Source organism: Podarcis melisellensis, assembly GCF_964234715.1.
Source record: "Podarcis melisellensis genome assembly, chromosome: 8".
Taxonomy (NCBI): Eukaryota; Metazoa; Chordata; class Lepidosauria; order Squamata; family Lacertidae; genus Podarcis; species Podarcis melisellensis.
In genome coordinates this window covers 37,783,860-37,811,638 of record NC_138540.1, presented here as the reverse complement: position 1 = coordinate 37,811,638, position 27,779 = coordinate 37,783,860, and the positions used below count along the sequence as shown (strand labels likewise).

General features: G+C 43.8%; 1 protein-coding gene across 1 annotated transcript; it reads left to right on the top strand.

The window, feature by feature from the left end:
- Positions 1-13,837: 13,837 nt before the first annotated feature.
- On the top strand, positions 13,838-27,600 carry LOC309375802 (uncharacterized protein). Its single transcript, XM_081921725.1, has 3 exons — positions 13,838-14,193; positions 19,381-20,277; positions 23,228-27,600. The coding sequence occupies exons 2-3, from the start codon at positions 19,402-19,404 to the stop codon at positions 24,134-24,136; spliced, it is 1,785 nt and encodes a 594-aa protein (XP_081777851.1). The 5' UTR covers positions 13,838-14,193; positions 19,381-19,401; the 3' UTR covers positions 24,137-27,600.
- The last annotated feature ends 179 nt before the right edge of the window (positions 27,601-27,779 follow it).

The following is a 27,779-nucleotide window of genomic DNA, read 5'->3' as shown; positions in this document are numbered from 1 at the left end:
TTCTTTCTTTCTTTCTTTCTTTCTTTCTTTCTTTCTTTCTTTCTTTCTTCAGACCTGTTCTGGCTGTGCTGTGATTTACAGGGGCCATTGGAGCATATATTGCATTCCTCTGATGGATTTGCAGGACTGAGAAGGACATCCTCTGGGAGACACTAAGGAAGAGTAGTTTTGCAAAGGCAGGGCACGTGGAAGGTCAGGCACAGATTAGAATCCTCTTCCTGGCTGGCCTTAACTAACTGGGATTTATACAAGGGATCGTGCCTCAGCTTCAGCCTGCAACAGAAGTGGGGAGGGGGTGAGTGTTAAATGCTCTACTCCCCACACTGCTTCTCTGCTGGGAATACCTCACTCCCCAGAGCTCTTTATCCAAGGAAGCGTTCAATAGGGATTTTAAACACATATTTACATGTTCAGTAATATCTTGCTTAATCAAGAAGAGCGGGCTGCTAACCTTCCCTCAGGTATCTGATCCAACCCCTTACCACTGTTATATAGTGCGGCCTTTGGAGGGTTGCCCATGAGGCTGACAGGGTAACACCTTTCTGTTAGAGATGTGCGTAAAATCCTTTTGCCAGGCACACCGTTTCCTCGTATTCCTTGGATCTAATGCTGATTCTACCAGAAACACACACAAACTCACACAGGCTTGGGTTTGCTGACACAATGGAAATGTGGAGGTGTACCATGAAATATCCAAACTAATATATGCTCTCTGCTAATTGCCTCAGTATTTGGGCGAGCTCAGCTCACAGGCCAAGAAATTGATAAAATATGGCATTAATAGCCACCCTTGGCAAATGGCAAAGGATTAAACTTTAACTCGGTGTGTGAATTGAGCTAAAGTTCAACCAGACACAATTTAATCAGTAAACCGCTAATTAACTAGCGGTTTACTTCAGCTAGTTAACATCTGTACACTTCTGGCAATGGACACCCTGTTTGACTGATTCTGGGGCCATCTCTTAGATTAGGCACAATGAGGCAGCTGCCTTAGGTGATAGCTACTGAGAAGGAGGGAGGCAGGTCAGCAGCAGCAGCCCCCCATTCTTCTAAACCCTAAGCCAGTCTGTTCTGCACCCCCTAAGCTAGCCCATAGCCCATAGTGGAGCAAGTCATTTGGGTGCCTGGGGAGGTGTACATGCCCTGTGTCCAGGGGCGGGGCCAGCTGCCCGCAGGAGCGGGGTGAGCCAGGGCAGGACGCTTTGTGGGCCTCTGAGGAGTCTGCCTGCCTCCTCCCACTCAGCCGCCCTACAGCTGAGGGGGTGGCAGTAGGCAGACCATTTGGGGCAGCACGGAGCCTGTGGGTACCCAAACCACTGCGTCACTCCCAGGAGAAACACGTGGCTCAGGTGTGCTGCAGGCCCCACGGCGAGTGCCGCCTGGCATTTTGTCAACCCCCCCTCAGTGGTGACACCCGGGGCAGCCCAGCCCCTTCCTCCGCTCCTGCCCATAGCAAGTGGGCAGCCCTAATGTGACTTAAAGGTAAAGGTAAAGGTACCCCTGCCCGTACGGGCCAGTCTTGCCAGACTCTGGGGTTGTGCGCCTATCTCACTCAAGAGGCCAGGGGCCAGCGCTGTCCGGAGACACTTCCGGGTCACATGGCCAGCGTGACATCGCTGCTCTGGCGAGCCAGAGCTGCACACGGAAACGCCGTTTACCTTCCCGCTGGTAAGCGGTCCCTATTTATCTACTTGCACCCGAGGGTGCTTTCGAACTGCTAGGTTGGCAGGCGCTGGGACCGAGCAGCGGGAGCGCACCCCGCAGCAGGGATTCGAACCGCCGACCTTTCGATCGACAAGTCCTAGGCGCTGAGGCTTTAACCCACAGCGCCACCTGTGTCCCCCCTAATGTGACTTACTTCAGTGTAAATCAGTACAGCAGAGGTGAGGAACTGCATCTGGCCAGTGTGTCCAAACCCTCCATCCCCATCCTGGACCAACTTTGACAGATACATTTAACTGCACAAGAACAACTTCATTCTTTCATCTTCAGACACAGTTGGCATATATCCGTATTCCTTGGCACTGCTTTTCTGTGAACTGGCACCCATCCCGAGGTGAGTGAGAAATCCATCCTCAGTTACTATGATATTGATCGTAAAACAAGAGGATTCTTGTTTTTTATTCCATTTGGCAGCTATTAAAATAAATACATGACGGAATGGGAGAGACTTGTTTCCATCAAGCCATCATCAAAGGAACTAGAGAATGACTTGACACCCATTTCTTAAAGGATTAGGGATGTTTATGGTTTAAACACATTTCCCAGTGTCAATACATGAGGAAGTCCTTTATGTACAAAGGCTTTAGAATAGAATAGAATAGAATAGAATAGAATAGAATAGAATAGAATAGAATAGAATAGAATAGAATAGAATCATAGAGTTGGAAGAGACCACAAGGGCCATCGAGTCCAACCCCCTGCCAAGCAGGAAACACCATCAGAGCACTCCCGACATATGGTTGTCAAGCCTCTGCTTAAAGACCTCCAAAGAAGGAGACTCCACCACAATCCTTGGCAGCAAATTCCACTGTCGAACAGCTCTTACTGTCAGGAAGTTCTTCCTAATGTTTAGGTGGAATCTTCTTTCTTGTAGTTTGGAACCATTGCTCAGTGTCCGCTTCTCTGAAGCAGCAGAAAACAACCTTTCTCCCTCCTCTATGTGACATCCTTTTATATATTTGAACATCCTCTTCTCCAGGCTAAACATGCCCAGCTCCCTTAGCCATTCCTCATAAGGCATTGTTTCCAGGCCTTTGACCATTTTGGTTGCCCTCCTCTGGACACATTCCAGTTTGTCAGTGTCCTTCTTGAACTGTGGTGCCCAGAACTGGACACAGTACTCCAGGTGAGGTCTGACCAGAGCAGAATACAGTGGCACTATTACTTCCCTTGATCTAGATGCTATACTCCTATTGATGCAACCCAGAATTGCATTGGCTTTTTTAGCTGCCGCGTCACACTGTTGGCTCATGTCAAGTTTGTGGTCAACCAAGACTCCTAGATCCTTTTCACATGTACTGCTCTCAAGCCATGTGTCACCCATCTTGTATTTGTGCCTCTCATTTTTTTTTGCCCAAGTGCAATACTTTACATTTCTCCCTGTTAAAATTCATCTTGTTTGTTTTGGCCCAGTTCTCTAATCTGTCAAGGTCGTTTTGAAGTGTGATCCTGTCCTCTGGGGTGTTAGCCACCCCTCCCAGTTTGGTGTCATCTGCAAATTTGATCAGGATGCCCTTGAGTCCATCATCCAAGTCGTTGATAAAGATGTTGAATAAGACCAGGCCCAAGACAGAACCCTGTGGCACCCCACTAGTCACTCTTCTCCAGGATGTAGAGCAACCATTGATGAGCACCCTTTGGGTTCGGTCAGTCAGCCAGTTACAAATCCTCTGAGTGGTAGCATAGTCAAGACCGCATTTTACCAACTTCTTTACAAGAATACCATGGGGCACCTTGTCAAATGTCTTGCTGAAATCAAGGTAGGCAACATCCACTGCGTTCCCTTCATCTACCAGGCTTGTAATTCTGTCAAAAAATGAGATCAGGTTAGTCTGACATGACTTATTTTTCAGAAATCCATGCTGACTATTGGTGATCACAGCATTCCTTTCTAGGTGCTCACAGACTGTTTGCTTAATGATCTGCTCCAGAATCTTCCCTGGTATTGATGTCAGACTGACTGGGCAGTAATTATTTGGGTCCTCTCTTTCCCCCTTTTTGAAAATAGGGACAACATTTGCCTTCCTCCAGTCTGCCGGGACTTTGCCTGTTCTCCAGGAACTCTCAAAGATGACTGCCAGTGGTTCTGAGATCACATCTGCCAGTTCTTTTAATATTCTTGGATGCAGTTCATCTGGCCCTGGAGACTTGAATACATCTAGACTAGCCAAGTATTCTTTTACTATCTCCTTAGTTATTCTGGGCTGTGTTTCCTCTGCTGAATCATTTGCTCCAAATTCTTCAGGTTGGGCATTGTTTTCTTTATCGGAGAAGACTGAGGCAAAGAAGGCATTGAGAATAATATTGTTGTAAGTGTTGGAAAGCTTAAAGAAATTCAAAGAATTTCATACAAGATTTTTTAGGAGCAGGATTTGTGGCTTTTGAACTTTTATAGACGGGGAAGTCAATTATCATGAAGACCAATGATAAGATTAAGCATTGGGCCAGTTAAAGAATGAGTGACCATTATAAAATGAAAGCTGGGGGTGTGACCCAGGTTATTCTCTTTTCCACTACACCTATTAACATATTGTAACCTGTGCAATGGTGTCTCTTCTTGAGAAGTAACTCTGTGCTTTGTGTAAATATTATACACCATTCTCTAAAACGGTTGGCTCGGAGGGGTTAGCATGCCATATAACAGGATGAACAGGTCATGGAACCAGGCCAAAGGGTGATCTGGGGAGATTGAAGATATGAATCATTCAGGCAAGGAGAAAAGGCATCACCCGGAGCACAAACAAGGAAGCAAACTCTCAAAAGCCCCTTTCAGAAGTTACCTCCGCATACTCCAAGGTGCATGGATGGTTAGTGTGTGTGTGTGTGTGTGTGTGTGTGTGTGTGTGCATACTTGGTTGGTTGCATGAAGTAGCCAATGAGCATCCATGCTGGACGCTGGAGACACAGAAGCATGCTTGCTCTGTGCTGGATCCAAAGCCATGACTAATGGAGAAGCAAGATATGTTGGGGTGTTGATGCTGTGAGCCCCTCCATCTTATGCTCAGGTTGTATATATGTGCAAATAAAACCATATATCCTAAAGGCACCAGAGTCTTCGTTGATCCTCATTCCAAGGAAACTGAACCTGAGTAAGCCCCTGGAACCCCTGAATTCTTTCACTGCTCAGAGATTGGGGTGGCATGTAGTAGTGCTTTAACAACCTGGGCTAAGTGGTTTAAAAAACAAATTGCCATCAACCTCCTCATATTTCCTCCTGCCCTATCACCCGACATGTAAATCAGAGGATAAGGTAGCTTTTAATACAAGTCTTAATGAATCTGGTTTCTTTTGTCTGAGAGATTTTTATAACCAGACTGGTTCTCTTTCACATCATCACCTCTACATGATTAGTAGATGCCGAACATTACCAGTTAAGCATTCAGCAGCTATTTCATTTCATTTCTTCCTTGATATATCTGAACCTTGTTAGTATTTGAGTGTATAGCTGTGCTGCCAAAACCTTGTATTAAGGGACCGGTTTCTAAAATATACACAGCCTTATTTTAAATATGAGCCACTTGCACCAGTGTTAGGAACCATCTATGAATAATTTCCACATTGTTTTCTCCAACAGAGGCCAAGAATGAAAGGGGGGAAAAACCAGTTTTGTGGACCAGAGTTTATTCCATATCAGTTTCTTCCCTCCAGGTATTTTTTCACATAGCATCTTCTAATCAGTTAGCCCTCACTAACTCTGAAAAAGACCTGGAGGGAAGAAACTGATATGGAATGAACTCTGGTCCACAAAACCTTTTTTTTTTTTTCATTCTTGGCCTCTGTTGGAGAAAACAATGTGGAAATTATTCAGAGATGGTTCCTAACACTGGTGCAAATGGCTCATATTCAAAACTCAGCCCTGTTGGTGACACAGTGGAGCCACAGAGACTTATAGGCATTTATGGTGGACCTGCTCTTTGGTCCAGACCTTTGGGCTGCAGTTTTCAGGAAAATTAGCACCACTGTTGGTAACTTAGTCCAGCCAGATCCAGCCCTGTGTCTCCTTACCATATCTAAAGCAAAAAACCTCTTCAGTTACATCAGAAACACTTCTCTTTTATATTTGGGTAGCTGCTTGCCTTGTTATAGCTCAGGGATGGTAAGGTGGTTTAAATTTTACAGTCGATAATTGGCTCAAAAAGGCTGTGTCTAGCGCAGTCATTGAAAGACTTACTCATCCAGTGCTATGGGGAACTTCAGAGCTTGAGGATTGTGCGGTAATTGGGGGACCTTTATTATGTATCTTAATAATTGCCTCGTCTCAATATAAGCCCCACAAAGTATGATATCATTTGGAAGTAGCTTTTATGACTTACTTTGCCCACTTATTTTTTCCCCTTTATAATGAGATGTTAATGCTCTTTCACTGGTTTTTCTATTGTAAAAATCTATATTTATTCTACTTTTTTTTGTTTATTTTCCATGTCTACTATCATCTATCTATCTATCTATCTATCTATCTATTTATCATCTATCATCTTCCTTCCTTCCTTCCTTCCTTCCTTCCTTATTCCTCCTTCCTTCCCTTTCTTTTTAAAGATGTGTATTTTTTGAATTAAAATAATTTTTTGAATAAAAAAAATTGCAAACTGATGCATAAATGTGGCAAACTAAACTTAACACTGGAAAGACAAGAAACTGAGATCCTGGGAACCTGACCAAGTCCCAGGGGCCAAATGGAGAAGTACGGAGAGCAGCATACTCCACACTGAACACAGAACACATATTCTCACAAATGTAGGAAGCTGCTTTATACTGAGTGTTGGCCCTTTGGCCATGTAGCTCAATACTGTCTACACTGACTGGCAGCAGCTCTTCTAGGTTTCAGACAGGATTCTCTCCTGTTCCTACCTGGAGATGCCAGGGATTGAATCTGGGACCTTCTGCTTACAAAGTAGAGTGACTGAGTGACAGTCCTTCCTACTGGCCAAGGAGCAACCATAGCATCACTGAGAATTGAAAGTCAAAGAGAATGTGACAAGTTCCTGTTAACATACACCCAGGCATTATCTGTAGCAAGACTGGTGAAGGAAGTGTGTAAATAAGAACCTGGAAATAGCAACAAGGATAGAATAGAAATGGAAGCACGTCCTACAAGAACATAAGAAGAGACCCTCCTGGATCATATCAAAGGCCCAGGTAAGGCTGGGAGAGAACATTCACAGCAACAATTACAAGGCTTCCTTACAAGATTTCTTGGTCCCCATTAAAGCACGTTTTCATTGTTGCTGTTGAACAATATGAGTTCTCTGTTCTTTCTATGAAAATTGCCTGCCATTCCGCCAGATGATTTTCTTCTCCAATGGACACTGTGGGACACAATACAGCAAAGTCCGCTGCCTAATATTTATGGGCAGAGAATTCCAAATAGTAGGAACATAGGAATATAAGAGGCTGCTGTATTAGGCCATTGGTCTATCTAGTCTAGCATCCTGTTCTCACAGTGACCAACCCTACCAAGATGACACTGGAAGTCCCTCCCTAATCAATGATTCTATGACCTGGTCCAATGTCACTCAGTGAATATGCCCCCCATAACAGTTTTGGTGGTACTATACAAAACAAAAATGCTATTGAGCCATCATCCCTCTTGTATGTTTGACATGGCTTGACATGCTGTTGATTTCTGCCTGCCAAGTGTGGAGCACTTTAGTGTATATAAAAAAGGTGAGGTGGACTTCATAGAGGCATATGAAACAATGCACTAGAATACATGGACCTCCAATGAAGCTGGATGTTGGCCACTGTGAGAACAGAAGACCACAAGGGCCTTTGGACTAGAAGGGCCTTATTTTCTTAAGTAGTTATGAAAGGTAAAGATCTGCTTTGCAACAAAAAATGATTTGGTGTGAAATGTATGGAAAGTGTGTGGCCTTCAAGAAATCACCATGATTTGGCCCTCCTAGAAAGTAGGAGCAACATAATATTGCTTGAGATTAATTATGTTGGATTATGTATCGCTTTTATTGCAGTTTATTAGTTTCGTGTTATCTTGCAAGCTGCTGCAGTGCCTTGTGAACTGCTCAGAATGTGCCCTGTAAATCTCAAGTGAGCCAATAAAAGAAAACTACAACTATAAAATTACTTTGCACAGAGAACAAAGAGCAATAGACGCACACAGTCATTTGTCTTAAGGGTGGTTCCAGTGAGGTAACGTGACAAATCTTTCCAGCATGTTCATTGACAAGTAGGTTCTACAAAGACACACATTCTACCTTCTGCTTGTGTTGTTTACCTCAAAAAGGGCTGACTAAAAGTTGTTCTACATGGACCTCACTTTTTTTATTGTCTCTGGTCTATCATTCCTCTAACATGGCCACATATTGTACCCAGATGAAACTATACTTCTTTGTCAGCTATGCTGGTTCTCTGCAATTCATGTATGAATTCACCAGAGTTAATGGTAAATCCAACTTTATTTTTAATGAGGCCTGCACAGAGTTCATAATTGACTCCTTCAGCCAGGACACCCCACTGAGTCACTCTCCAGGACCCGGCCTCCTGCATCGTATGGCAGCTGTTTCTCCAGAAGGGATGTGTGCCAGATACTTACCTATTTATTTATTTATTTATTTATTTATTTATTTATTTATTTATTTTTTATATTTAAGCCCCACCAGCTCTCCAAGGGACTCAAGGTGGCATACATAGTTCTCCTGCCCACACAATTTATCCCCACAGCAACCTTATGAGATAGGTTAGGCTGAGAGACAGTGACTGGCCCAAGGTCACCCTACGAGCTTCTTGTTGAGTTGATAATGCATACATTACGCCAGACAGAGGTGTATGACATACCTGTCAACTGCCCTGGAAAAAAAGGGGACATGTTTTTTTCTTGCGAGAGGACAGTGGCCGAAATGGCTGCTGTGATCTCATGCAATTTCCCACTGGCTGATGCAAATATCTAACTATGTAGAATTCTAACATTTGATCCTGATGTTGAAAGGTTTGGTATGTATTTCCCTCCAGCACAAAAATCTAGCCTTTTAAGAAAATCAAGGGGCTGGCCGCTTTTATGCTTCCATTAAAAGGTATGCACTTGTGGAATAAAGTTCTGTTCAAGCAAAGACTTCCATAACCGGAGCAGAAGGTCTGTTTCTGCTGGAGAATTGAAGGCAAGCAGCTTCCTAAACAGCACACATGAAATGATGGTGACATCTGGTGGTCATTAATGTTTCACTTGCAGCATCCGAGAGAAATCTCAATGCTGCTGAGCTACAGTCAAAACTGCAGAGTCTGAGGCAAGCTCGTGGAAAGCTAGTCTGAAGCATGGGGCAAAAGTCTTGTTAGAATCAAGTTATAGACTCAATCAAAGAAGCAGCCAGTCCCTGGCTGGGACCCCAACCAGCTTAGCCCGCCGAGGCCTGGGCAGGTATACCCAGGTGCTCCCACCCCTTGCACAGACCTGATCTGAGGCACAAAACCATGACTTACCGTAATTTTAAAGCCTATGTCTTGGGAATCTTCCCCTGCCTGAATGGTGGAGAAAGTGTGTCAAGAAAATATTTCCTCCTACCGTCTTAACACTAGAACTCATGGACATCCAAAGAAGATGAATGTCAGAAGATTTAGAACAGATAAAAGACTTCTTAATGCAGCTCATATTTAAACTGTGGAACTTGCTTCCACAGGAGGCAGTAATGGTCACTAACTTGAATGGCTTTAAAAGAGAACTGGACAAATTCACAGAGGAGAAACCTATCAATGGCTATTAGTCAGGCTTCTTGGAAGATGAATACACAGCCTGGTTTCCCAAAACATCTTGGAAGGGCAGAAGTTACTCAAAGGCGGAGGCTCCATCAAGTCCAATGCAGCCAACCCTGTCTGAATAAAGTCTTGTTAAAATCTCCAGAGAAGGTCTTTCCTCGACCCACTACCAGAGATCCAGGAATAGAAATGCCAGTGTTTTGTAGCTCCTCTACAAAATACGTTCTACCACCACGGAGCTTGCTGGCCTTCCCCAAGTCCCTGTTTGTTTATGGGCCTTGTGTTCATCAGACTCAGTCAAAGGCTCCTTGGATCATGGATTCATCAAACTGAGAAGGGTCAAAGGCCATCTGCTCCAACCCCGCTGCCCCTCTGTTGCAGTACAGAATCATTTGCACATTAACCAACATTGATAAGTTCTATTGCTACTTGTAACATTCTCAAAGAATAAGGAAATAGCATCGGAGGTGCATATTATAGTGGTGGAAAGATATATGCACCAAATATGTGTCAGAGGATTGCCAAAGCATGTGCCATCAGGACGCAACATCATCAAACAAAGCTAGAAGTCAGGTCATTTGTTATTCAGATCTAGGAATCCCCCATTACTTTCTCATACATGCTCCCTTGGGTTGGGACAACTGGCTAAAATGTTTTAAATGGTTCTAAATTTGTTTTTGTCAGGTTGATGTTGGTTAAATGTTTAGTTATTTTAATTTGGGTATAACTGTAAACTGTTTACTATTGTTATTATTGGTTTCTGTTGATTTATTGGGTTTTTTTGTTGCTCGTATAGGATATTTTGTGTTTTTATATATGTTGTAAGCCACCCAGCAAGATGGGTGGGATATATATATATATATATATATATATATGTGTGTGTGTGTGTGTGTGTGTGTGTGTGTGTGTGTGTGTGTGTGTGATTATTTGGTTTATGGTGTTTTATTAGGTATTGTTATTTATTTCATGACAAGGTATGAGAAAGTTTTGGTTCTCCAGATTTCACTGAACTACAACTCCCATCCGCACCAGTGGGCATAGCCAATTGTCAGAGATGACGGCAGCTGTAGTTCAGCAACATCCAGAGGGCAAACTGTTCCAAACACCAGATCTATGGGATTGCAGTGGTGTTAAAACTGGGCAAATGTCAGTTTCTGTTCCTTTCTGTTTCTCACTTTCTCAGAGTTAAATTCAGTTCTCCACATTTCCACATTATTTTTCAAACTTCTTTTGTAAAAGAATCCTCATGAAAATGAGTGCAAATTTCTCCTGAAATATGTATTTGAAAGTAATTTTTGTATTTCACCAAATATAATGCATTTTGGTATGTTATTTTCATCTCTCAATCTATCTATACATTTATCCTAGTGCAGGGTTTCCCAAACTTGGTTCTCCAGATGTTTTTGGGGCTACGATTCACATCATCCCTGACCACTGGTCCTGCTAGCTAGGTAAGGCTCCCTCAGCCTGGAAAGCGAGATGAGTGCTGCATCCCATAGTCCCTTGGACTGGACTTACATGTCCAGGGGTCTTTTATCTTTATCTGCTAGTTTGGGATGATAGGAGTTGTAGTCCAACAACAGCTGGAGCCCCTGCCCTAGTGCATACATTTTTTATGCACATTCAATTGCTAGAGAATTCGGAGCTGCAAAATTCAGGGAAGTAATGCTGCCCCGTGTGGTAAGCTGTTGAACTGCAAGCAGTATTTCCCTAGTAAAGCAGGTATAGGGAATCTGTGGCCCTCTAGTTGTTGCTGAACTACAACTCCCATCAGCTCCAGCATAGAATCAGATCAGAGGAGTGAAGTGATGGAAGGGACCCAAAGGGTCATCAAACCCAACCTGCTGCAGGCATGGCCAAAGGGGTGAGGGATAATGGAAGTCGTAAGATAACAAGGGAAGAATTTGTGGTGATATCTGACACACCTTTTTCTAGAAAAATAGCACTGACATATATATATATATATATATATATATATATATATATATATATATATATATACACATACATACATATACACACCATTACCCACAAACAGGCAGTACCCCAATCCAACAGGTCTACCCCCCCCAAAAAAGCCCACATTTCACAACATAGGAGTAGTGTGAGTGGGGGCTGCGAGAACCACATTGAAGAACTCAAGCATGGAGGAGGGGCAATCTCATCCTTTCTTTCCACAGTCCAAATCACCTGTCAGGAGAGTTGGCCAGGGCACAGGCCACCACCAGTGGGACACTCACCACCACTGTGCCACATGCTGGTGGCACCGTAGTTGTACCAGCAGCTGTGTCACCTCTGCTGCTTGTGGAGAAGCACTCTGGAGGACCACCACACTTATTTTCTGATTTGGTTGGGTTGTTCTCATTTTGTGTTCTGCATTCCACCCGCCCCACATACTGTCTAAACTAATGAAGAGCAGGTTAAAAGAATTTGAAATAAATGTATAAAATGCATCGATAAAAAGGTCTTTGCTGACCGCCCCACATATGACCACCTCATTATTCCATTGTTCATACAATTTTCTCATTTGAGAGGAGAACTTAAATGACCTTCTCACACCAATAGGTGGTGCTGGTGATCAGAAATCACTTCCAACACAGAAAACGAAAAGTTTAAACAGTGAGAAATCCCTCCCAAATGGACACAATAATGGTATTGTGGAGAGGTGGAGGGGGGAATGTTAGAGTGTGGACCAAAAATACACTTCAATTGTAATTGGTTCAAAAGAAGAAGAAAAGAAGAAACATGGCCCACTCACCTGTGACTCCTGAGCCTCCCCCGATCTCCTTCCCCCTTCCCCCATCATTTTGGGGAGGCTCGGGAGTCACGGGTGGGTGGCTGTTGCCCAGGAGGGGTGCAAGGTGCATGGTTTCTCTGCCAGGCAAGGTGCAAACCCCTTCTTCCCACCCCTCATGTTTTTCTAGGGACTGGTGGCAACCCTGGGCACAATGCACTCTACTGAAACATAGGGTTCTCTGCCTCCCCTGATTTGTCAAAACAAAGGGGGAAGCGGGCAGGAGATTGGGGGAGGCTCATTAGTCATGGGCGGGTAGCGTGGTTGCCCAGGAGGGGCGCAAGATGTGCGGTTTCTCTGTTGGGCAAGGCGCAGGGGGTGAGATGACTTCAATCCTCTCGGCCAACTGGAGTGGCGGCGGAACTGGCGAAGAGCTGGGCAGCTGAGCGTGAGAGATACCGTGTCCCTGACGGCCAGGAACTGCAGAAGTCAAATTGACTTTTTCTGCTCCACTCTCAAACATCCAGGGGAGCAAACTGCACTCTGCCCCTTGGCACTTCACTGCCCCCCCCCCAGCTGTAGGGCAGCTGAATGGGAGAGGGCAGGCAGACTATGGAGGCCTACGGAGGCCAGACTATGGTGTGCCCCTCCCCTCCCCTGCAAGGAGCTCAGTGATGGCACCCAGGGCGGGCTGAGAGGAGCAGTCGCCATTACACAGTGTTTGATGTTTAAAATTACCTCAGTGTTTGATGTTTAAAATACTTATTTCTTAATTTTGGGCTCAAAAAATAGGTGTCTTCTTATACATGGGCACATCTTATAGATGGGAAAATATGATAATTCCTCCTTCAAGAGCCATGGCATACCCTCCAACATTTCTCTGATGAAAATAGGAACGTTCTAAAGAAAAGCGGGACATTCTGGGATCAAATCAGAAACTGGCACAGTCCCTGGAAAATAGGGGCACTTGGAGGGTCTGCCATGGGCAGATGGTACTTCCTTCAATGAGAGCCATGAGTGAATGGTACTTCCCCCATCAGGAGCTATGGGAAGACAGCACTTCTTCCATCAGGAGCCATGGAGCATTCTGTGTGAAGGATTTTACAATTTACTGCTGTTACTCATTACATTTTTTTTCTACTCCTCAAAGAAGCTCAAGGTGGCACATGTGTTTCACCCCAGCCTGATTTTATTCTCACCCCAACCCTGTTAGGTAGGCAAAGCACAGAGATAGGGACCTCCCCGCTGATAAGAGATTTTTACACAGAGCTTGAATGGTCAGCTGTCAGGTGTGCTGTAGTAATGGGTTTCCTGCGTTGCCAGGAGGTTAGGCTAGATTAGAATTGCCATATGTCCGGAATTTGCTGGACATACCTGGAAGACTGTAGTCGGAAGCAGTGCCCAGGTGGAAATTGGCAAAATGTCTGTGAAAATCCGAATGTATGGCAACCTATGTTGGCAGTGTCATTTTTGCCCAACAACTTTTGTATATGGATTTTCATTTTTTGAAATATGGCAACCCTAGACTAGATGACACTGGAAGTCCCTCCCTGCTCAATGATTCTGTGACTTGGTCCAATGACTTGGTCCAAGTTCACTGACTTGGTTCAGTGAATATGCCCCCCATAACAGTTTGGGTGGTGGTGTACAAAGCAAAAATGACTGCAGCAGTCAGACTCACCCACTCCTGTGTATCAAAACAACTCCATCTGGTTTTACCAACCGGAAATCCAGGGTAGGACATGTTTTCTTGGCAGTGGAAAAGGGGAAGATAAGAAAACAGCTTAGGCAGTTAGAAACTGCAAAGCTCTACTCTCTCCTCGGCTTTTGCCCTCTTTGACTCAGAAGAGAGAAATAAAGGGACGCTGGGTATGGATTTCTAGGACAGATTTGACTTCTGAAACTTTTGGATTTGGTGAAACAGGAGCCAGAGGGGTTTGGGTGCCCCTCCCACTTTTTAGCAAATCATTCAAGGAGACGTGAGAAATTTGATCCTCCTGTATTCCCTGTGCAAGTGAAAGGCACTCTAGAAGGTAAGGCACTTTAGCAAACCCTGGAATCTCTTAGTGAATACAGTTTTGCTGGTGAGGGATCTCTCTCTCTCTCTCTCTCTCTCTCTCTCTCTCTCTCTCTCTCTCCCTCCCTCCCTCCCTCCCTCCCTCCCTCCCTCCGTGTATGTTTGTGTGTGTGTGTGTGTGTGTGTGTGTGTGTATGTGCATTTAATTGTATTTTGAAATTAGAGAGCATTTTCCATGTAAATGCATCACACAGGGAAGCTGACACCATTTTTTAAAATTGCAATTCCATAAAAGCAATTACAAGAGACAGGATCAGCAGTTAAAAACTATTCTTAAAAACTCTTTCTAAACACACACATACACACTTGCACAGACACAGGAAAAATGGGTGCCTGTTGCATAAGGACGAGATGAAAAGGTTCAAGGTTTATTTAGAATCGTGTCTCTTAAATATAGTAAGTCTAAACCAAAAAGGGGTTTGAAGGGATGACTCAGCTGTTTTGTTAAGACACCAACAGGATGGGAACAATATGAATCAACAATTGTGCATGCCAACTGAGTTATAATCAAGCTGCTAGGAACTGGATTTCTTCAGACTCTTTAAAAAGAAGAGTGTATAATAACAATAATAACAATAACAATAATAATATATTTTATTTGTATCCCACCCTCTCTGGCCAAGACTGGGCTCAGGGTGGCTAACATCAAAGTATATAATACATTAGAACATAAAAACAGACAATCAATTGAAATACAGCTTAAAATCAGATTTAAATTCAGAATAAAATCAGATGGCAACCCACGAATTATAACTATGGGGTTGGGAACATTAAGTGCTCACCAGGCCCAGCTATTTGTGTTGGTCTCATATGAGCCACTGAGAAGAGTTAGGCCACTTACATGCAGGGTCTTGTAAAAAGGTGGGGGGGGGATCAGACTGGGCCCTGACCAAAGGCCTGGCGGAACAGCTCCATCTTGAAGGCTCTGCAGAAAGATATCAAGTCCTGCAGGTCCCTGGTCTCTTGTGACAAAGCGTTTCACCAGGTTGGGGCCAGGGCCAAAAAGGCTCTGGCCCTAGTCAAGGCCAGCCTAACCTCCTTGAGGCCCAGGACCTCCAAGGTGTCATTGTTTGCTGACCGTAAGTTCCTCTGCGGGGCATACCAGGAGAGGCGGTCCCGTAGGTACAAGGGTCCTAGGCTGTACAGGGCTTTAAAGGTCAAAGCCAGCACCTTAAACCTGATCCTTTACTCCACCTGGAGTTAGTGCAGCTGGTATAGCACTGGATGAATGTGATTCTGTGGCGAGGACTCCATAAGGAGCCTCGCTGTGGCATTCTGCACCTACTGGAGTTTCTGGGTCAGCTTCACGGGCAGCCCTGCGTAGAGCAAATTACAATAATCAAATCTGGAGGTGACCGTTGTATGGATCACAGTGGCAAGATCAGGGCGGGAAAGGTAAGGGACCAACTGCTTAGCACAGTGAAGGTGGAAAAATGCCGCCTTTGCTGTAGCTGCAACCTGCACCTCCATAGAGAGGGAGGTGTCAAAGGTTACGCCCAGACTCCTGACAGAAGGCGCTGGTGCTAACTGTGTCCCCCCCCCAAGAGATGGGAGTTGGCTCCCCAACCCCATGTCATCCCGACCCAGCCAGAGGACTTTTGTCTTCGAAGGATTTAACTTCAACCAGCTCCCACATAACCATCCAGCCACAGCTTCCAAACATCTGGTCAGTATAGTCCATTTAGAGAAACTTTCCTGGTTTCGGAGACCTTTTAGATGGCAATGTGTATTCCATCACTTACTTCAAAATGGGTTCAGGCAAATTATTACATTTCCCCCTGACATTCCCTTATTGGATAATTTCCACGTTTTATGTGATACTCCACATGGCAAAGCCACTTCTCGAAAAGTACTGGAATCTAGTGCAAGTTGAGTGCTCATTTCCATGTTATTCACTTCCAGGGGGTGGGGGAAACTGCTTGCAAGAGCTGGAAAATTGCAGGAGATTTGTGCTGTAATTTCATGTGATGAAATCTGGTCTAGTATCCCAGGATACAGTCATTCCTGTTATTTAAAATGCTAGCGCAACAGATCAATCAGAAAGCTAAAGTTCCATAACACAACAGCTATCAAAGGGAACCTGGGATAGAATGGCTAGTGTTAAGTACACAAGAAGAGCCTCTTGGATCAGGCCATTGGCCCATCTAGTCCACCGTCCTGTTCTCCCAGTGGCACAATAATACCCACGTCTGAATGCAACCTTAGCAATGTGGGGATTGAGGGGAGAGGTCCTCCTGCTCATTCTGCTGAACCCTGGACTTCTTTCCCAAGTCCTGCCCCGATGGCACCACAGATAGGGACCAAGCTGCTTTCCATGACATATTAGTAATGACAGACTCAAGAGTTACTAAGGCAGAAGATCAGAAACCTCAGTGGGATTGCAGGAAAGGGAGTGTCACAGTGGTAAGAAATTTGACTGAGTTCTCAGCTGAAAGCAAACCTACCTAATTCACCCTCTCTGAAACAATACACAACCCAAAACGTGCTCTGAATTTTGCAATGCAGTTCGCTAACCAAATACTTTCTTCTTTATTTCATATCCTGCCTTTCCATTTTCATGCTCAAATCACTTAAAATGAAGAAAACTATGATAATAATCAATCAGTACAAAAACACACATGATAATAACAGGAGCATTCTACAAAATCAGAACGATCTGGGAGAAAACTGAGGACTGACTCCTCCATCTGCTGCTGTCTTTGGACACAATGGGACGCGGGTGGCGCTGTGGGTTAAACCACAGAGCCTAGGACTTGCCGGTCAGAAGGTTGGCACTTCAAATCCACACGATGGGGTGAGCTCCCTTTGTTCAGTCCCAGTTCTTGCCAACCTAGCAGTTCGAAAGCACAAAGTGCAAGTAGAGAAATAGGTACCGCTCGAGCGGGAAGGTAAATGGTGTTTCCATGCGCTGCTCTGGTTCACCAGAAGCAGCTTAGTCATGCTGGCCACATGACCCGGAAGCTGTCTGCGGACAAACGTCTCCCTCGGCCAATAAAGTGAGATGAGCGCCACAACCCCAGAGTCGGTCACGACTGGACCTAATGGTCAGGGGTCCCTTTACCTTTACCTTTAATGTGTTCAAATACACATATACTAGATCAGCAATGACTGATAAAAATGAATTAAATTAGGAGGGTTGGTTTGTAAAAATATGTCTTACAGAAAAGTGTATATTGGGAAAGGTACCCACTGAAATGCTGACAAATTTTCATGGGCACTTTAAAACAAGAACAACCCAGGGACATGCAGGAATATGGAGCTGAATTTAAGATTGGGACAATGAGAAACTGGAAATCGAGAGATTCACTCTTTTCTGGTGATGATTACCAAGGAATAGGCTGCTTTCAGTTTGCAAATAACCTTGGATTTTTTAAAAATTAAAAAATCCTAAACTTAAATAACAGAAAGCAAAACAGATTGACATTTCAACACTACTCTTTCCATACAAGTAATCGCAGCTCAATATACTTCTTTCAGGAGAGGGGGGTGTCGATTGGCAGAGAGTGTGTGTGTGTGACCAAAGAACCTTGCAGTGGATGGAGAAAATAAACAACAATACTGTTGTGCCAAAGTTCTACGCGAGTTAAATTAGTTATGAACCAGTGCTTTTTATTTATGTCTGCATTCAGGAAGTACACTCAAAGGAACGGGGAAAGTTGCCCTTAAAGCTTTCTGATATTTAACACTACAGCTTGACAATTGGCAGGGGGCTGTTTGTAAATAAGCCTGAACAGTCGTGTTCACCTGATTACAGGTAGCTGGGGACCACAACTGCTTTGTGAATCAACCCTTGTTCTCTTAATAATGGGTTTAGCAAAGTGGTTAGGAGACTGAGCTGCACATGACTTAGGGAGTCCCTGCTTTAAACATTATCTCTCCCATGAGATCATTTGGCAATATGAAGGCAAGCCCCCCTTTAGTCCTCTCTTCCATAATATGGGGTATAATAATACTGACCTTACAAGAGGGATGAGGAATCTGTGGTCCTCTAGAGGAATGGTGGGAGACCTTGAGCCAAGCCCAAGGGTCAAGTTAGACCTGCCTGTCATGCACCGGACATCATATGACATGAGATGAGGTGCAGATAGGCACACGACCGAGCTTAAAAGCAGGATCCACAGGCACTACGGATTTCAAACCATGGGCAGCAAAGGAAAATGGGTCCCCTGAAGTCATTGTGTCTTCATGTGGTTGACAGGTGGGAGGTCTTTCAAAGCTGGTCCACAGGACATGGAGGAGGTTAAGGATCTAGCCCACTGGCTGAATCCTGTTTCCCACTACTAGTCTAAAGGGAAAAACTCAAAAGTGTGAATGGGGATAAGCGGTTCACATTGCACCTCCCCTCCAACCTCCAAATATCCCTGTGTTCACTGAGGAAGATCTGCAGGGGACTTCCACTCACATTTGCTTGAACACGATTATGCAAACTCCTCCATGCAATGCAAGTTCTTGCTTTATCAGGGTCCTCAATTGCAGAGATTCTGCTTGTGTTCAAGTGGAGTGTGGAAATGCCATAGCTCAGTGACAGAGCATCTGTTTTGCACACAGAAGGTGCCAGGTAGAGATGGAATGTATAAGAATGGAGGGCCACTGCCAGTCAGCGTGGACAATATATGGAGCTAGATGGACCAATGGTATATGGCAGTATATGGCAGCTACCTTTGTTTCTGATCCAACACAGGGAAAACCAGAGACTCAGTATGTGGGGTGATGTGCATGGGGATGTTGGGAACAGGACTTGTGTGTGTCATTCTGTGCCTGATGAAGCTTTCATGTGTTTGGGCTAACACTTGAACACACTTTATATGTTGTTGGCACTCCACTCCCACCTGTGCCAGCCAGCATGGCCAATGACCAGAGGGGATGGGATCTGCAGTCCAACAATATCTGGAGGGCCACAGGTTCCCCAACCATGCCTTATAGAGTTAGAAGTACAGCTATATAAAACATACGTACGCTTTGTACACTTGAAAGTATCATCATTCCCAACAACTGTCAAATAGAACAGAGATCATGCAAGGAGGTAGAATAATCTAATTATGCACCTCTCTCTCTCTCTCTCTCTCTCTCTCTCTCTCTCTCTCTCTCTCTCTCTCTCTCCCTCTCCCTCTCCCTCTCTCTCTGCCCACCATCTCCGGGACAGTAGGAGGAAAAACTCATCAACATGAATATCAAGGAGTATTTTGCAAGAATTTCCTACAAAGGCCCCCAGGAATGCCTGGACTTAGAAACGTTAACAGCAGTCTTTCAACATCACATCCGATCGGTGCCGTTTGAAAACCTCAGCATGCACTGCGGCGAAACCATTCAGATAGACTTAGAATCAGTCTACGACAAAATTGTGAAGCAGAATCGTGGTGGCTGGTGCATGGAGAACAACCACCTCTTATTCTGGGTCTTTCAGACAATGGGCTACGATACCAGCCTTTTAGGAGGCTATGTTTACAGCCCTCCTCAAGACGCCTATGAGAAAGACATGAATCACCTCCTGATGAAAGTGGTGATTGACGGCAAGGCCTACATTGTGGACGGCGGCTTTGGGATAGCCTACCAAATGTGGCAGCCAATGGAACTGGTGTCTGGGAAAGATCAGCCTCAGACACCGGGCATCTTCCGCTTCACTGAAGACAATGGAGTGTGGTATTTTGACAAAATGAAGCGCAAGCAGTGCACAGTAGGTACCGACAACATATTCCCCTCCTCTGTTACCCCAGAAAACATGACCTGCAAGAAAGTTTTCTCATTTACCCTTCAGCCACGGACGATAGAAGAGTTTCGGCCTATGAACCTGCATCTTCAAACTGCTCCAGATTCCCTGTTTGTGAAGAAGTCTATCTGTAGCCTGCAGACCACCAGCGGCTTTCAGGTTTTGATTGGGTGGACGTTGACGGAAACCACATATAATTACAAGGGCCACGTGGATCTGGTGAAAAGCACCACCCTTACTGATGAGGAAGTGGAGAAAACTCTGCAGGAGCGATTCAACATAAGATTAGATAAGAAGCTTGTCCCCATTAACACCAGCTTGATATCCATGTTTTGATTTGAAGAGCTACCAGAGCTACAAACATTCAAAGCAAATTGGGAGGATGATGCTTGGATCACAGAATCATAGAATTGTAGAGTTGGAAGGGACCCTGAGGGTCATCTAGTACAACTCCCTTCAATGCAGGAATCTCAGCTAGACATGATGATGATGAATGTAATAATGTTTTTTCTCGATTAATATTTTGCCATTCCTTGCTATGATGGAGTGTGAAATCAACAGTAATTTTTATCACCAACTCATGCTGAAAATAAAGACGATAACATCAACAAAATGTAAAGGTTGCTGTGTTGCCCCATGAGAATGAATCCTAAAATGGGGGCGGGGGGAGAGATAGCAAACATTTGATGTTAGGAATGCAGATGTTAGGAAGCAGGAACATTCAATTATTGATTCACCACATTTAACAATATAAAACCCAGCTGTTAATCAGGGCAGTCTTCATCTTAGGGAGAAAAAATAGGCAAAGGCATCTTGTTTATACCATATTTCTAAAACTTTTTATTCTAGTGGGAGGGCTTTGAGAAAAGTCAAAAAGGGAGATGGGACCTGCCATGGCTCAACTGGAACCACTCAGCTATATGGGTTGCAACCAACGTTAATTCTACTTGGAGTAGACCCACTGACTGCCTTAGAGACGTTAATTTTAATAGGTCTACTTGAGAAGGATTTAGTCAGCAACAACCCATGGAAATTAATTTGTTGTTGTTTAGTCGTTTAGTCGTGTCCGACTCTTCGTGACCCCATGGATCAGAGCACGCCAGGCACTCCTGTCTTCCACTGCCTCCCGCAGTTTGGTCAAATTCATGTTCGTAGTTTCGAGAACACTGTCCAACCATCTCGTCCTTTGTCGTCCCCTTCTCCTTGTGCCCTCCATCTTTCCCAGCATCAGGGTCTTTTCCAGGGAGTCTTCTCTTCTCATGAGGTGACCAAAGTATTGGAGCCTCGGCTTCAGGATGTCCTTCCAGTGAGCATTCAGGGCTGATTTCCTTAAGAATGGATAGGTTGGATCTTCTTGCAGTCCATGGGACTCTCAAGAGTCTCCTCCATTTAGGTTCATTAATTTCAATAAGGATACTCTCACTAGAATTAAGAAGCATAAAGATCCCTGTGGTACTGGCCAAATCTAATCCAGCATCATTGGTCTCAGTGGCCAACCAGATGCCCATGAGAAGCCTACAAGCACAAAGGCACAATAGCAGCTCTACCCTCCTGCAGCTTCAGTAACTAATTCAGAAGTGTTACTGTCTCTGAGCATGGAGACACAGCATAGTCATCCCGTCTAGTAGCTATTGATGGCCTTATCCTCCATGAATTTGTCTCATCCTCTTTTCGAGCCATCCAAGTTTTTCACCATCACCATAATCGTGAGGGAGCGACTCTGCAATGCTGGATACAAGCTACTGATTTCAGTGGTCCAATGCCCCATATTACGTGTCCAGCTGTTTCTCATATCAAGCAAGCTGTTTTGTTGTGTTAGGACACCACTTTAAAAAAGTTAAGAACCAAAGTTCAATCAGTTCATGGATCAGTGGAACTGGAATATGTGCAGACATTTCAGGTGGACTTTCTCCCCTCCAAACTTTTTAATGACCAACCCCCAATAAGACGAGAGAGAGAGAGGGGAAGAACGGAAGGATTAAGATCTTTGCAGATCTGAAGCTGAAAAATTCAGCTCAGCTCTATATACACAGTACAGCAGACTGCAATCCGAAAAGCACAGGGAAATCTCAAAACAAAAACAGATAAATATCCTAACAGGTAAGATATTTTTTGTTTTGTTGTTTTTTAAAAAAAACTCTTAAGAGCAACTTTAACTGGTGTAGACCCTTGGATTTTGGATAGGCCCTACTGGTCCTCTATAGCCTGCAGATCTACATCTGGCCACAACCAAGAACCTGATCTTTTATGTCGTCGTGCTGGAATGGCCTCCTCCAGAAATAAGAAATGCACCAACTTTGAAATTATTTCATTGGATGCTGAACACTTACTTGCCTTCACTGGCTGTTGATGTTAGTCGCTGTAGAATTTTAAGCAATTCTAAGTAACTGATTGAGCTTGATTTAAAAACAGTTTGTATATTTTTGTGTTGTATTTGTTTATTTTTGAATTGCATTTTATGCAACTGTACACCATTTTGAAATGTTCCAATAGCAGTACAGTCGTACCTTGGAAGTCGAACAGTTTAGTTCCCAAACGTTTTGGCTCCCGAAGGTCACAAACCCAGAAGTGACTGTTTGCGAACTATTTTTAGAAGCCGAACATCCAACGGGGCTTCTGCAGCTTCCAACTGGCTGCAGGAACTTCCTGCAGCCATCAGAAGTCATGCTTTGGTTTTCAAACATTTTGGAAGTCAAAGGGACTTCCGGAATGGATTCCATTCAGCTTCCAAGGTACGACTGTATATAAATATCTTAAATCATATATAAATTTCTGCTGAATGTATAAAACTGCTTAGACTGAGTCAGACCATCAATCTATTTGTCCACTTTAGGTGGTGGTGGCTCTACAGGGGCTTAGGCAGAGGAAGCAGTTTTATACCAAGATCATTTGTCCATATAACATAATATTGCCTATACGGACTGGCAGTTACCCTTCCACAGTAATCTTTCATGGCCCTGCCTGGAGATGTTAAGAAACCTGGAACCTTCTGTATGCAAAGCACCTGCTCTGCTACAGCCCTTGTTACTGATGCAGAAAACACAACCTCCGTAAACAAACCAGTTCACCATACTCAACACATGCATACCAGGTTGCAAGAACAGAGCACTATCAAAGGAGAGTCTTTGTTAGGCACTTAGTAGATCTAAACAGGTATTTGTTCCTGCACTTCTCTGCTTCAGCTATGTAATTTCTTTGATGCTACTCTCCTTAAATATATTCAGAGAAACCACTGTGCAAGCTGGCAGGACGGGGAAAGAAGCCTTTCAGGCTGTCATAATTTTTAATTAGCTGCTTTAACATTTGCCTTCCAGGAAACATGAACATTGAAGAATATTTCACAAGGATTAGCTACAAAGGTTCTCTCGAAAAACTGGATTTTGGAACCTTAGCGGCGATCTTCCAGCACCACATACGAGCCGTGCCCTTTGAAAACCTTAGCATCCACTGCGGGGAGACGATTACTCTAGACTTAGATCATGTTTACAACAAGATTGTGAAGGAAAAACGAGGGGGTTGGTGCATGGAGAATAACCAGCTTTTGTCTTGGGTTCTGAAAAAGCTGGGATATAACACCACCATACTGGGAGCTTATGTTTACAACCCGCAGCAAAACACCTATGCCACTCAGATGACACATCTCATCATCAAGGTGGTCATTGACGAGAGGGCCTACATCGTTGATGCAGGCTTTGGTGTCTCCTACCAAATGTGGCAACCGTTGGAGCTGGTGTCCGGCAAAGACCAGCCACAAATGCCCGGGATCTTTCGTTTCACAGAAGACAACGGTATTTGGTACTATGAGAAAATAAGAAGGAAGCAATACATTCCCAGTCAAAACTTTGCCAACTCAGATCTCTTGGAAAAAAGGGAGCGCAGGAGTATCTACCTGTTCAGCCTCGAGCCAAGGACAGTAGAAGACTTTCGGTTCCAGTGCTCCTATCTCCAAACGTCCCCAGATTCCGTGTTTACCAAGAAATCTATCTGCAGCCTCCAGACAAATGATGGGTTTAGGGCTTTGATTGGATGGACACTTGTGGAGACAAAATTTAACTACACAGAAGGCACAGATCTGGTGAAGCACACAACACTGAGTGATGACGAGGTGGAGAAAACACTGAGAGAGAAATTTGGTATAACTCTGGAGAACAAGCTTGTTCCTATTAACATCAAAGCTACGTATACCATCTAGTGTAGAAAACAAAACACGGCACAATGCTATGCAATTGCAACAAGCTTTACCATCTTCTTAAATCCATCATTTTGTAAATTGCAGTTATGATTAAAACCTGTCCATAAGCTGTAAGCACCCCATGTTAGGCAGAAGAGGATAATTGTATATTTTGGGGTTTTTTTCACCAGCACTGACAACCATGTAGATGCAAACCAGTGACTGCAAAGTACTTAACATGTCTTGGATAATGAATTTTGAAACGATTTAAGCACTTCAAAATGGAGGAATCTGCATTTCACGTTTTATTAAGTTACATGGATCTGAATTCAAAGCAGGACTTGCTCCGATATGTACCCAGAACTAATGTGTGAACGAGGGATACTCCAGTCATTTCAATACAGGAAGCTTGTCTAAAGGAATGTTTTTAAGCAAACTGCCATCCTTTATTAACATAAAATGGGGCAGCCCTACAAAGGATACACTGCATCCATGAAAAAATGGCTCATTTGGGCTTATTAACTCTAAGGAAATGAGAATTTTAGAATTCAAATATCTTAGCTGCCAACAAGCTAGTTCACATTAAAAGCTACATGACCTAAAATGTTAGCAACAGACTGAACTCACCCTCTCTTCTTACCCCTAGAGTCTAATGCTGATCATCTTTTACGGAGCTCTGCACAGGTATTGTGAAAGGGAAGCTTTAATTAAAATACTTCATATACTCATCTCGGATTTGTTAGGGCACATACTTTTGACGAACACAATGTTTAATATAGTGAGCAGGCGGTGAAAATCCTATGTGAAGCCTTAATCTGAAAAATATGGATATTGATATAATTTTAATTACACGAACTAATATTGACAGAGGCTTTTGCTCCAGTCTCCATTTATTTCTGTTCATATATACACTGGTAACACTTGTGAGAGTTATACTTAAGTCACCAGCGCTAATGAAGTCTTGGTCTGTGTAGTTCCCCCACCAGCTTTACGGATCTGCTATTACAGTACCTTGCTTAAAATTCCTCCAAGCCAATCAAAAAATCCTTCAGCTTCATATCTCTGTAGACTATTTTGTATGTGGCTCACTGCACAGCAAGTTCTTTTTGGAGAAATGGCTTTCTGGTCCTTATGAAGCTGTCCATGTTTTGGGGGAATCCACCCTCCCCCCCCCAATTTGGAATGTTGGACTTAAAAAAAACCAAACAGCTTCTGCAACAAAAATTAAATTCCATAGAAGACAAAGAAATAAATGTGCTTCAAATGTTTAATTCTGATTTTACAACTCCACGGGGTTGAGGAGAACTGCAAAATGCCTGGAGGATCAGGCCTGCTTCCACTGTATATTCATTTCCACTATTTAAGTGAATACAAGTGGGTGAAAGTCCCAGTAAAATTTTACTTAGCAAGACGGGGATATATACCGCCTTTATCTTCAAAGGAGTTCAAGGTGGTACACAAGGTGGTTCTCCTCATTTGATCCTTACAACAACCCTGTGAGGTAGGTTAGGCTGAGACATGGTGACTGGCCCAAGGTCACCCAGTGAGCTTCATGGCTGAGTGGGGATTCAAACCCTGCTCTCCAGTTCAACACACTAACCATTATACCATACTGGATCTGAGTTTTAGATACTCTGGACCTATTTTAGGAGATGGGATGTGTTAGACTGCCCTTTTAAGCATATCAATATTTTCAGCTTTTGTTTTGGCTTCATATTGGCTTTAATTCTTGCATTAAAATTTTTGCATTAAAAGTTGTTCTGAGTTTAAATTTCATTTTCAAAAAGTGATGAATAAGTCCTAATACCATAGCTAATAAAAAAAAAGGAAAAGGACAACAACTTTCCCTCTGCCTAACTAGGCTGCTGAAAGCTTGCAGGTGGAGGAGAGCTGGAAAGGTTTTTATGAGAAAGGACTTTGAGCTCAGTTCCAGTAGAGAAAACAAATTTCTGGGTTGAAATACACTCAGATGTATCCTCTCCCTCAATTCTGTGTTCAGCCCTCACTTGACCCCAGCTAGTAGACCTCTGAGTTCTGGCAGGGGAAAGGGAGGGAGGGTGGAGAACACAAACTAGATATTGCAAGCTTGAAGTCCACCAGCACCTGCTGTAAACTACAGCAACAGGGACCAAAGTCTAATTGCATTTATGGATCAGTGAAGTCAAAGAGACAGGATTCTGCCAGGATCAGCAGAATCGGACATTTCTACGATTTGAAAAGCTTCAGTACAAAATGGGGGGGGGGCGGCAGGGAAGCTCTGTAGAAGAAGGGCTCTGGAAACATCAGCCAAAGGAATGGTGAAAGGTTCAACTGAATGGGTACAAAACCATGATGAACTTTATCGCCAAATTCAGACCATAACACATAACGAAGTCCTTCAAAAACGCATCTCTCTGAGACACTGCATTATGCCTCCTGGGCTGCATTCACGCAGCAGTTTCTTCCATTTCCCCCTTTTTGCATTATATTTGAGCTTGCAGAAATGATTCCTTACATTTCTGGAAAACTAATGGAATACGGTCAGTGCTTTTCCCCCCTAGGGGACCGTAGGGGTACGCATACCCCTAAACATTTTGTGAATCTAGGTTTGGCCTCATTGAGGGGCATTATTTCAGTATGAGTAGAAAAACGAGTTCCCTTAAACATTTTTTTAAGGAAAAAAGCACTGAATGTTGTGCAAGTTTAGGTCTCATTTCCCTGTGAATCGATTCCAGAAAAACATCTATTTGCAGCCCCCTTAACCCAGAAAATCACAGGAGTAAAGTGACACAATTTGGGGGTGGTATTCCAGAATGTGACACTTTCCTTTTTTTTTATGGGTAGGGGGCAGGATCATGGGGAACAGAAGCATGTGCGGAAAGTGTGGGGAAGTAGTGGTGTCGTCCCATGACGCTCATTGTTGTGTCACACCATACAGACTGATGTGAATGAAATTTAGGGCAACATGCTGGTATATCCGTCAAAAAGCCACAGTTTCATAGCACAACAACACTAGCATTATAACCAGGAAAATTAATGTATTTCAGAAAGCACCCTATGGGTTTCACTTAGTGAGTTTTGGCAGCCAGGATGTCAACGCAATTGCTGCTGCTGTCCTTTGAAGTGTCAGCAAAGATAAAAACGCAAGAAAAAGAAGAAGTTATGACTCCACCACTGCTAAGCATGATGCACACACACACACACACACACACACACACAATTTTATCATCCCCCTGGAAAAAAATCAGTGAAATGGTCCCCTCAGTTTATGCTCACAAAGAGGGTGGAGGATTTTAAGAGGCTACTTGGACACAGTTGTAGCTTGGATTGCTGGTGACTAACAGGGAAACAAAAACCCTCTCTACTTTCCCCCCTAAACAGGACTTGAGTCATAAGGGAAATACCGTATTTTTTGCTCTATAAGACTCACTTTTTCCCTCCTAAAAAGTAAGGGGAAATGTGTGTGCGTCTTATGGAGCGAATGCAGGCTGCGCAGCTATCCCAGAAGCCAGAACAGCAAGAGGGATTGCTGCTTTCACTGCACAGCGATCCCTCTTGCTGTTCTGGCTTCTGAGATTGAGAATATTTTTTTTCTTGTTTTCCTCCTCCAAAAACTATGTGCGTCTTGTGGTCTGGTGTGTTTTACAGAGCAAATTTATTCATTAATGAGTAAGAATGGCAAAGT